Source organism: Scyliorhinus torazame, chromosome 4 (genome assembly GCF_047496885.1).
Source record: "Scyliorhinus torazame isolate Kashiwa2021f chromosome 4, sScyTor2.1, whole genome shotgun sequence".
NCBI classification, from domain to species: domain Eukaryota; kingdom Metazoa; phylum Chordata; class Chondrichthyes; order Carcharhiniformes; family Scyliorhinidae; genus Scyliorhinus; species Scyliorhinus torazame.
The window spans coordinates 346,131,252-346,143,777 of record NC_092710.1 but is presented as its reverse complement, the minus strand read 5'-3'; the positions used below and the strand labels follow the sequence as shown (position 1 = coordinate 346,143,777).

The 12,526-nt window shown below is 51.7% G+C and overlaps 1 protein-coding gene across 1 annotated transcript in view; it reads left to right on the top strand.

The window, feature by feature from the left end:
- LOC140411508 (dynein axonemal heavy chain 8-like) overlaps nt 1-12,526 on the top strand; it is a 2,059,122-nt gene that overhangs the window by 1,458,464 nt on the left and 588,132 nt on the right. The window contains exon 58 of the mRNA XM_072500594.1: nt 11,321-11,484. Within this exon, the coding sequence (XP_072356695.1) occupies nt 11,321-11,484 (164 nt within the window). The remainder of the gene's footprint in view (nt 1-11,320; nt 11,485-12,526) is intronic.

Here is a 12,526-nt window from a genome sequence, read left to right as displayed (position 1 = left end):
AGCGGCGCTCCTGAGCGTGGCCCAGGTAAATGGGGCATAGCTGATAGCATTCTGGCTGACGTGGCACAGGAGATGACCCAGTCCCAGAGGGAGATGGTGCCATCATTTGCTGATGTTACACAGACCCAGAAGTTGGAGGCACTGTCACAGTGAGACTTGGCGCAGTCTCAGTATCCTGTATCTCAGGCTATGGGTCCCCTCCGTGTCTGTGTCATCGATCGCTTGTCGGCACATGGGGTGGGTTCTGGTTGTGGCTGTGGCTGGGGACGGGGGACACCAGAAGGACCCGCTCCATCATCAGCAGCTCCTGCAAGACACAAGACAAGACACGCGATTGAACTGCGGGCCAGGGGCGGGTGGGAGTGGTGTAGGGGTGATGTGGGGGTGCAGGTAATGTGGGGGTGTGGATGGTTGACACAAGTGTCTCTGGGAACTGCAACTAAGTGGGGTCTCACTTCCTCATCCGAGGCAGATCTCCACCCGGGCGATGTTAATTTCCTTGGGCCCATTGACCACGTCCAGGGCCTACTGCTCTGCCACAGTGAGGGTCCGCAAGTCCGATGGTCTCCCGGGGGTCAGGGGAGGGGGACAGAAAATGCAGAATGTTAGACAGTTTGGCGCATGCAGCCCAGGGCATGAGTAGCTCCACTTTCCAGGGCACCTGGTTGGAGGGGAGGAGGGGGTTTGGTGCCAGGTGCACAGCGCTGCCTATTCACCCTGACCACCCTCAGGAGGCCATGCAATTATTTTTTTTGAACACCACTGCAGGCCGGTCACTGGTGGTTCTGACGTCCTCTGCCTCCTGCGCCCAGGCACGATGAATGGTGGCGGCTGGCAGATTCCATCCCGGGCCGGGGTACAGGGTGGCTCACCTCTCCTCCATGGCGTCCGGGGGAGTGTCTCGAGCTCGGTGTCCGTGAATTCTGGGGTCGCTCTCCTTGCTGCCACCTTGTTGGCTGGGATGGTGTGTGTGGGGCATGAAGTTAGAAAAATACCCAAAGTCTTTGGCCCTTAGCTGTCCAATAATTACAGTCACCAGGTTTGTAAATGTAAAGACAATTACTGTTTATTTATAACAAAAACTATAATGAAGCATGCAGCATATACAACTGGTTAACTATTATCTAATTCCTAATTCCCCACTTTAACTTGCCACCAACCTCTATACACACAACGCACACGCACACAATGACAGACAAACATAAAGGGGAAGAAAGTGGGTCAACAAAAAACATAAGTAAAAGAGAAGAAAGTATTTCTTTCAGATGGGTGTTTCCAGCACCCTGCCCCTCTTCAAACCTTGTTTGCAGTTAAAGGTTTTTTTTACTGCAGATTCTGCAGTTTTAGGAATACAGCACTCTGGATATAGAGACAGTCCTGGTCTTTGCTTACAGTCTGTATTTGTTTTCCGATAGTTACATCCATAAATGCTGGTTCACTGCAATTTCAGGAATACAGCACTCACAGCCTTTCTGGAAAAGGAGAGAAAACTGGTCCTGGTTTTTCTGTGTCCAGGAGTCAAACTGAAACTCCTTGGGACTCTGAAAACCATTCCACTGGGACAGGATCCAATCACCACCTGTTACTGGGCAGAGTACATCCCTTTGGGTCAATTCATTGGCCCCTAACCAATCAATCAAACCAAGTCCCAGCCCACCTCTCTCTCTCTCGTGCTGACAAGTCTGAAACTCTTGTGCAAACTATCAGAGATTAGTAGAGTGTTGTCTCCTGTAGCTTCTGAATTCTGCTGCTTGACTTAAAGATACATGTCCGTGAATCACCACGGATCAAAATGATACCGGCAAAATAAAAGAAAGGGGAAATAAGCGAATAAACATGATGGACCCTTACATCATTCTGAATTCAAACAATTCTTTCTCCATCAGGATTTCAGACAGTTAATCTGTGAAATTATTTACATAAAATATAAATTAACGTAAATTTGCTGAGAGCCTCAGATATTACTTTTGTTCAAAGGAGGTGACCATCGCTGGCTAGACCAGCATTTGTTGTCCATCCCTAATTATCCTTGAGAAGGTTGTAGTGTTGAACTCCCTTCTTGTCTGCTGCAGATTGTGTGTTGTAGGTAAACCCACAGTGCTGCTGGGAGGGATTTGACCCAGTTACAGTGAAGGGTTGGTTATATGTTTCCAAATCAGGATGGTGTGTGGCTTGGAGGGGAACTTGCAGTTGATGGTTCCCATGCATCTGCTGCCCTTGTCCTTCGAGGTGGTAGTGGTCACAGGATTTAAAAGTGCTGTCTAAGGAGCCATAGAATCATAGTACAGTGCAGAAGGAGGTCATTCAGGCCATCGAGTCTGCCCCGGCCCTTGGAAAGAGCACCCGATTTAAGCCCACACCTCCACCCCATCACAACAATCCAGTAACCTCACACAACCTTTGGACACTAAAGGGCAATTTAGCATGGCCAATACACCTAATCTGCACATCTTTGGACTGTGGGAGATAATCAGAGCACCCGGAGGAAACCCACATAGACACAGAGAGAAAGCGCAAACTCCACACAGTCACCCGAGGTCGGAATTGAACCTGGGTCCCTGAAGTTGAGAGGCTTGGTGAGTTACTGCAGAGCACCTTGTAGATGGAACACACTCCTGCCAATGTGCATTGGTGATGGAGGGATTGGATGTGTAAGGTGTTGGATGGGATGCCAATCAAGCGGGTTGCTTTGTCCTGGATGGTGTCAAGCTTCTTGAGTGTTGTTCTAGCTGCACTCATCGAGGTGAGTGGGGAGTATTAAATCATTCTCCTGATTTGCACCTTGTAGATGGTGGACAGACTTTGGGGTTCAAGAGGTTAGTTACTCATCACAGAATTCTCAGTCTCAATGGATTAAAATTAAAGGTAATTAAGATTAACATTTTATGCAGGTGACACATGTAGGAATGAGCATTAAATGGACAATATTTACCAGCTGTTCACTCCGGCGGGATATTCTGGTCCCACCATTGGCACACCCCAGCCTCGGGTTTCCCGGCAACAAGGGGACCAGAAAATCCTGCTGGCGGCTGCCTCCTTTGCCAAAAAACACACAACGGCTTGCTTGGTGATCCATGATAAAATGGAAGAACTGGGTGACCCCTGGGTGGCAGAGGTCATAGTGGAGAGCCTGGAGTCGATCCACTTGTGCGCTGGCACATGTACCGCGTCAGGGGGCTCATTGAGCTTCCCCGGGCGATACAAGATCTCGTAGTTATAGGTGGAGACCTCGATCCTCCACCTCAAGATCTTGTCGTTTTTGATCTTGCCCCGCTGTGTGTTAATGAACATGAAGGCTGTCATGATATTCAAACACACACATCATGATGGACACACCAACAGGCAAATCAGAGCACACAACACCATAACCAATCACAGACAAGAACACCAACCACATAAAAAGCACGAGCACGACACCTGGTGTTCAGTAGGTCTGGGGACAAAGAAACAGAGAAGAGCTGTTACAACATCACAAGCAGGGAACCCCCACGTGCAGAGTGAAAAGACAAAACTGTACATAGTAAGTTTGAATAAAATAGCGTTGTACCATATACAACCGTGTTGGCTCATCTGTGTGTCAGAACACCCAACACCACATGGTACAGGAGTGGATCGATACCTGTCTACTAACCTGCCATTCTGGACATGGACCGCACCGACAAACCGCAGCCGTTGCAAGTCGCGGGGAACCTAGGTACCAATTGGAAGCTCTTCAGGCAGCGATTTGACCTGTACATCCGTGCCACCGAAAAACAGAGTGCCTCGGATGAAACGAAGATTGCAATGCTCCTCTTCTACGCAGGTCAGCACGCCACCGACGTCTTCAACTCACTGGTGTTCGAAGAAGGCGAAAACCAATCCAAATATGACACGGTCATCCTCAAACTGGACCAGCACTTTCAAGTTGAAGTAAATGAAAGTTTTGAAAGATACCTCTTTCAGCAACGCCTGCAAGGTAAGGAGGAGCTTTTTCAACCCTTCTTGACGCACCTCCGGATTCTAGCGCAGTCCTGCGGTTACGGCACCACCACAGAGTCCATGATCAGGGACCAGATTGTTTTTGGCGTTGCCTCTAGTGGCCTACGCCAGCAGCTTCTTAAAATAAAAAGCCTCACCTTAGCGTCTGCTGTGGAAGCCTGTGTCCTCCACGAAAATGCTACCTGCCGTTTTGCCCGATTTCAGGCGTCCGAGTTGGCACGGAGGGGGTCCCCAGCCGTCGAATCGGCAAGCCAGGCCGCCCACGACGTCGAACGCATCCAGGCCGTCGATTACTTCCCGACCCACGGCCCGGACGACAGCGGCCGCTTCCCGCGCTTTTCGCGGTCTCCCGCGCAGGTGCGCGCCAAAAATAACGGCCACAACGAGGGACGCACTGCGCAGGCGCGCCCACCGCAAGATCGCACTGCGCATGCGCAGTGGCGCAACGAACGCCGTGACGTCATGACGTGCGGCAATTGTGGAGCTCTACATTTAAAAGGGCAATGTCCTGCAAAAAACCGACAGTGCCTCAGATGTGGCAAGATGGGCCACTACGCAGCCCACTGTCGTTCGGCTCAACCCATGGATCCGGCGCATCCTCGACAATCTCGCAGACAAGTCAGGACCGTCCAGCCCACGCATCAAGACTTCCAGTTAAGTGATGCAGATGACCAGGATGCCTTCCGCGTTTCCGTCATCGATGTCAACAAGGTCAATGCCATCAATCCAGCCGATGAGTGGTGTGCCACCCTGACGGTCAACCGATCGCGCGTCGCCTTCCGTCTGGACACCGGCGCATCCGCCAACCTGATTGCATATTCTGCAGTCCAGGCCATGAAGGTCAAACCACCCATCACGCCATCCCGGCTCAAGATGGTTGACTATAACGGGAACGTCATCCCGTCCATAGGATCTTGCCAGCTACAGGTAACTCACAAGATGCACACGGCCACACTCCCCTTCGAAGTTGTCGGCTCATCAAAGGACTCGTTACTGGGCGCACAGGCGTGTAAGGTCCTTCACCTGGTACAGCGCATTATGTCTCTCTCTCCAGATGAGATATCCGACTTCCCGGATGCTGAGTTCCACGCAAATCTCCATTCCCTCCTTGCTCACAACCAGGAGGTTTTTGAAGGCATGGGGACATTGCCATACACGTACAAGATTCGACTCAGACCGGACGCCATCCATGTCGTTCACGCACCTCGCAGGGTTCCTGCGCCACTCAAAGACCGCCTCAAGGTACAACTGCAGGTTCTTCAGGACCAAGGGGTCCTATCCAGGGTCACGGAGCCCACGCCATGGGTCAGCTCCATGGTCTGTGTAAAGAAGCCCTCTGGCGAGCTCCGTATATGTATAGATCCTAAAGATCTGAATAACAACATCATGCGGGAACACTATCCCATCCCGAAACGAGAGGACCTCACCAGCGAGATGGCGCGAGCCAAAATATTCACCAAATTGGATGCGTCCAAAGGATTTTGGCAGATCCAACTGGACCCGGCCAGCCGAAGACTATGCACATTCAACACCCCTTTTGGCAGATTCTGCTACAACCGGATGCCATTCGGCATCATTTCAGCATCTGAAGTTTTCCACCGCATTATGGAGCAGATGATGGAAGGCATCGAAGGGGTACGTGTATATGTGGACGATATCATCATTTGGTCCACCACTCCGCAGGAACACATGCATCGTCTACGACGTGTCTTCACCCGCATACGACAAAATGGCCTGCGTCTCAACCGTGCGAAGTGTGCCTTCGGCCAGACGGAGCTGAAATTCCTCGGGGACCAGGAATCTCAAGGTCAGGGGTCCGTCCCGATGCAGACAAGGTTAGCGCCATCACAGCCATGCCACGACCGGCTGACAAGAAGGCTGTCCTAAGATTCCTGGGCATGGTCAACTTCCTTGGGAAGTTCATTCCCAACCTGGCTTCTCATACAACAAATATGCGCCATCTCGTAAAAAAATCGACAGAATTCAACTGGCACCAATCGCATCAGCGGGAATGGGAGGAGCTCAAGCACAAACTGGTCACGGCACCAGTGCTGGCCTTCTTTGACACGACTCGCCCTACAAAGATCTCAACAGACGCCAGCCAATCTGGTATTGGAGCGGTACTCCTGCAAAAAGACAGCACGTCGTCATGGGCCCCGGTTGCATATGCCTCACGAGCCATGACCCCTACCGAACAGCGCTACGCGCAAATCGAAAAAGAATGCCTGGGCTTGTTAACTGGACTGGACAAGTTCCACGACTATGTGTATGGCCTGCCATGATTTACGGTCGAAACTGACCACCGCCCCCTGGTCAACATCATTAACAAAGACCTGAACGACATGACTCCTCGCCTCCAGCGCATCTTACTTAAACTCAGGAGGTACGATTTCGAACTGATCTACACTCCGGGGAAGGATCTCATCGTGGCGGACACTCTTTCCCGAGCAGTGAGCACACCACCAGATGCGGAGGGGTTCGTGCGTCAAATTGAGGCACACGTAACTCTGACAGCAGCAAATCTGCCAGCTGATGATCCTAGTCTGGCCCACATACGCGCAGAGACGGCGACTGACCCCCTTCTGCAGCGAGTGATGCGCCACATGACGGAAGGGTGGCTCAAAGGGCAGTGCCCCCAGTTTTATAATGTGCGAGATGATCTTACCAACATAGACGGGGTCCTTATGAAATCAGACAGGATCGTTATTCCGCACAGCGTGCGCCAGATGATTCTTCATCAACTACACGAAGGCCACTTGGGCGTCGAAAAATGCAGACGAAGGGCCCGGGAGGCGGTATATTGGCCGGGTATTAATGAAGACATAGCCAACATGGTGCTCAACTGCACAACCTGTCAGAGGTTTCAGCCGGCGCAACCTCCGGAAACACTTCTACCACACGAGATGGTGACGTCCCCCTGGGCGAAGGTGGGTGTTGACCTATTTCACGCGCTCGGCAGAGATTACATCGTTATTATAGACTACTTCTCAAACTACCCGGAAGTCATGCCTCTCCATGATCTGACGTCGTCCGCAGTCATTGGGGCCTGCAAGGAAACATTTGCTCGCTATGGCATTCCAAGGACTGTCATGTCAGACAATGGACCCTGCTTCGCCAGCCGTGAATGGTCGTCCTTTGCCGCAGCATATGGTTTCACTCATGTGACATCCAGCCCTCTACATCCACAATCGAACGGGAAGGCTGAAAAGGGTGTCCACATCGCCAAGCGGCTCCTGTGCAAGGCGGCTGCTGCCGGATCGGACTTTAACCTTGCCTTGCTGGCCTATCGATCGGCCCCGCTATCCACGGGTCTCTCGCCAGCGCAGCTACTAATGGGTCGCTCCCTCAGGACGACGGTACCTTCCATCCTGGCACCAACAACAGACCATGAGACGGTTCTTCGGAACATGCAAATGCAGCGTGATCGCCAGAAAAGTCGGTACGACACACGAGCGACGGACCTGCCCCCCCTGTCCTCCGGAGACAAAGTACGCGTCCATCAACCGTATGGTGGCTGGTCAGCACCGGCCAAAGTCCTCCGACAAGTGGCTCCCCGCTCGTTCCTGGTTCGCATGCCGGATGGTTCAGTGCGTCGCCGCAATCGGCGCGCCCTTCGCCGACTTCCACGCTCACAGCCACACAGTACGCACACGCCAGATCCTCAACAGGCTTCCGAGGATGACTTTGTGGAGCTGCCGCACATCACGCCCTTTCCATCGCCACCCATGGCCATGCCTGCACAGCAGCCGGTGGTTCTTGATCCACCCTTGAGGCGGTCAACCCGAACTCGTCGCAAGCCCATTAGACTGGACTTATAATACCGTTCATATGTTTAACAAGTTGCACAATTTTACATGATAACCTGTTGTTGTTTATCGTTCCAGATGTCGTCTGACTGGACAACTGTTCAAGTTTTTTTTTTCTTCTTCTCTCGTTCGCATTTATGTTATGTTATGGTACAACTTGGTTCATGTGACGCACCCGACATCGCCCCATGTACATAGTTCCGTCATATGCACATGCTGCACACGACACACACACACTCTTAGATGCACTCACGACACGATCATATTTATTACCACGTAGGCACATATCTTTGTAAAAAGGGGGATGTCATGATATTCAAACACACACATCATGATGGACACACCAACAGGCAAATCAGAGCACACAACACCACAACCAATCACAGACAAGAACACCAACCACATAAAAAGCACGAGCACGACACCTGGTGTTCAGTAGGTCTGGGGACAAAGAAACAGAGAAGAGCTGTTACAACATCACAAGCAGGGAACCCCCACGTGCAGAGTGAAAAGACAAAACTGTACATAGTAAGTTTGAATAAAATAGCGTTGTACCATATACAACCGTGTTGGCTCATCTGTGTGTCAGAACACCCAACACCACAAAGGCAACTTTGTGCCGGCCAGGTAATGCCTCCAATGTTGCACAGCTTCCACAATGGCCTGGGCCTCCTTTTCGACAGAGGAGTGCCGAATTTCGGAGGCATGGATGGTGCGGGAAAAGAAGGCCACGGGCCTACCCGCCTGGTTGAGGGTGGCGGCCAGAGATACGTCCGATGCATCGCACTCGACCTGAAAGGGGAGGGTCTCGTCGACCGCTTGCATCGTGGCCTTGGCGATGTCTGCCTTGATGCGGTTGAAGGCCTGGCGGGCCTCAGCCGTCAGGGGAAAAACTGTGGACTGAATGAGTGGACGGGTCTTGTCAGCATGGTTAGGGACTCACTGGGCGTAGTATGAGAAGAACCCCAGGCATTGTTGCAGGGCCTAGGGGCAATAGGGGAGGAGGTGTTCCATGAGGGGGCGCATGCGGTCTGGGTCGGGCCCTAGAACTCCATTTTCCACAACATAACCAAGGATGGCTAAGCGGTTGGTGCGGAAAGTCGCATTTCTCCTTATTGTATCTGAGGTTAAGGAGTTTGGCGGTCTGGAGGAATTCCTGGAGGTTAGCGTCATGGTCCTGCTGATCGTGGCTGCAGATGGTGACGTTATCTAGGTACGGGAAGGTGGCCCGCAGTCCTTACCGGTCAACCATTTGGTCCATCTCATGTTGGAAGACTGAGACCCCATTAGTGACGCCGAAGGGAACCCTAAGGGAGTGATAGAGGCAGCCATCTGCTTCAAACACAGTGTATTGGCGGTCCTCTGGGTGGATGGGGAGCTGGTGGTAGACGGACTTCAGGTCCACTGTGGAAAAGACTCGATACTGCGCAATCTGATTGACCATGTCAGATATGCGTGGGAGGGGGTCCGCGTCGAGCTGCATGTACCGATTGATGGTCTGACTGTAGTCAATGACCATCCTGTGCTTCTCCCCAGTCTTCACTACCACCACTTGAGCTCTCCAGGGGCTGTTGCTGGCCTCAATGACCCCTTTCCGCAGAAGCTGTTGGACCTCCGACCTGATGAAGGTCCTGTCCTGGGCGCTGTACCGTCTGCTCCTGGTGGCGACGGGTTTGCAATCCGGGGTGAGGTTCGCAAACAGGGAAGGTGGATCGACCTTAAGGGTCGTGAGGCCGCATACGGTGAGGGGGGGTTGGGGTCCGCCGAATTTTAAGGTTAAGCTTTGGAGGTGGCACTGGACGTCCAGGCCAAGTAACAGGGCAGCCCTGAGGTGGGGGAGGATGGAGAGCAGGAAGTTGGTAAACTCTGCGCCTTGGACGGTGAGGGTCGCGATGCAGTAGCCCCGGATTTCCACGGAATGGGATCCGGAGGCCAGGGAGATTGTCTGGGTAGCGGGGTTTACTGCGAGGGAGCAGCGCCTTGCCGGCGTGGGGTGGATGAAGCTCTCTGTGTTCCCGGAGTCAAAAAGGCAGGTTGTCTCGTGCCCATCGATTTTCACCGTCGTTGTTGCGGTCGCAACGTTGCGGGGCTGGGACTGATCCAAGGTGATCGAGGCGAGCTGCGGCAGATGCTGGGAGGTCCCAGCTGGTCAGCGGTGGTGGAGGTAGTGGCAGGCAATGAACGGCCAGACGAGCAGGGGTCCTGAGGCGCCATCCAAAATGGCGCCCACATGGCGGGCGGCATCAAAGATGGCGGCGCACACGGGCCGCACGTGGCCTGCAGAGAAGAAGATGGCAGTGCCCACGGGCCACATATGGCTTGCGAGAAGGAAAATAGCGGCGCTCCTGGGTCGCACGTGGGGAGTGCAGCAACCGACCGGGCCTGGCAAACAGAAACAAAGTGTCCCTTCTTTCCACATCTGTTGCAGGTCGCGCTCCGCGCCGGGCAGCGCTGCCGGGGGTGTTTGTTCTGCCCGCAAAAATCACACTTGGGCCCCCCAGGGTTGGCTGGCTGCCACGCGGCGCAGGCTTGCGGTGAGCTGGAGTCGGCAGCTGGTGGGGCCCACGAGTGCCGTGCGGTCGGGGGCGTACAACTGGATGTTACGGGAGGCCACTTCTAACGTGTTCGTGAGCTGCCTAGTTCCCGTAAGATCAAGCATACCCCCTTCCACAAGGCACTGGCGGACGTTCGCAGGACCTCATGTCCGTCTCGGATTAAATGTTCTGTGTGCTGGACTGCCGAAACTGCCTGGCAGTCACAGTTCCGCCCCAGGATGTGCACACCAAAAATCGTCCAGAGACTCACCAGGAAGTTGCTGTCTCGTGGACAGGAGGTACCTGGCGTATCGTTGGTTGACTGGCCGAACGTAATGTCCCTTCAGGAGCTCCATCGCTTTGGAGTAAGTGGGTGCATCCCTAATGAGAGGAAAAATGTCGGGGCTCACCCGTGAATAAAGGACTTGGAGCTTCTGCGCGTCCGAGGGTTCCTCAGCGGATGTTCGGAGGTAGCTTTCGAAGCAGGCTAGCCAGTGGTCAAAAGCGGACGTAGCATTGGTAGCTTGAGGCCTCAGCTGCAGGCAATTAGGCTTGATGCGAAGATCCATCGTTTTAAAAATCTTTGCTCAATAAATTGATGCACTATCAATTACCACAAAGACGAGAGTAGTGGAATAATCGAGGCTTTATTGAGCAAAGATGTTGTGCCTCCTGTAGCTGCTACCAGAATGGGAGCAGCACCGGCGAGCACACACATTTATACGCCGCCTACTGGGCGGAGCCAGCAGGCAGGGATTTACACATGTACCTCTAATATATGTGTCTTACCGTAATACATATAATACTGCTAGTGGTGACTACCACACTCGGTAAATCGCGCCCAATGAATCAGCAACCTCTTCTACATTAAGCCTGATTTTGTTCTCCATTGAAGTGTAAATCACTTTTCTATTAACTAACATCTGTTTTAAACTATCGCCCAAAACTTAGTTCACCTCTTATGTTTTGTGCAAAATATGAAAGTTGTTTGTTCTTTTCTAGGTGAAAATGCTACCTACTCCAGCTAAATTCCATTACATCTTTAATCTGAGAGACCTCTCTCGCATCTGGCAGGGAATGTTAACCGTAAAGACGGAGGAGTGCTCCAAACTGGAGACTCTGCTTGCCTTGTTTAAACACGAGTGTACCAGAGTCATTGCAGACAGGTAAATACGACGTTTAAGGGGGAAATTTTAATTCAATGCTTACTCCTGTAATGGTTTGTTACTATCACTCAAATGTGGTTGAAATTGACTTTGTGCTGGACTTTAAGAGTAGAGCAAGAGTAGAAAGGGAGCTGTGGTCAAACCATGGCTTACAAGGGAAATTAGAGATCGTATTCGATTCAAAGAAGAGGCATGCAAATTAGCTAGAAAAAGCAATAGGCCTGAGGATTGGGAACAGTTTAAAATTCAGCAAAGACAGACCAAGGGATTGATAAAGAAGATGAAAATAAGGGCAGCACGGTATCGCAGTGGTTAGCACTGCTGCCTCATGGCCCGATCCCGCCTCTGGGTCACTGTCCGTGGGGAGTTTGTACATTCTCCTCGTGTTTGCGTGGGTTTTGCCCCCACAACCCAAAGATGTGCAGGATAGGTGGATTGACCATCCTAAATTGCTGCTTAATTGGAAAAAATGAATTGGGTACTCTAAATTTTTTTTTTTAAAGAAAAAGAAGATGAAAATATAATATGAACGTAAACTAGCGGGGAACATAAAAACTGACTGTAAAAGTTTCTATGTAAAGGGAAAAAATTGATAGAAGCTAATGTAGACCCCTTACAGTCAGAAACGGGGTAATTCATAACAGGGAACAAAGGAATGGCTGAGGAAATAAATTCGTACTTTGCTTTTGTCTTCACAAAGGAAGACATGAATAATGTACCGGATGGTGGGGAAGTACAGAACTGGAGGTCATAGCTTGAGGATAAGGAGTAAACCTTTTAGGACTGAGGTGAGGAGAAATTTCTTCACCTCGAGAGTGGGGAATTCTGTGGAATTCACTACCACAGTGATGCACGATCAATGACCACTAAAGCGAGGTTGTAGTCCAATTGAAGGCTTTAATAAGCTAGATGTTTCCCCCAGCAGCTCACGTACAGAAAGAAGGCTGCTGGGGCGGCACGGGCTCTTATACCCTGCCTTGCAGGGCGGAGCTACCATACAGCTTGACCAATAGGAAACATACAATATCTACCAATGGTGTTC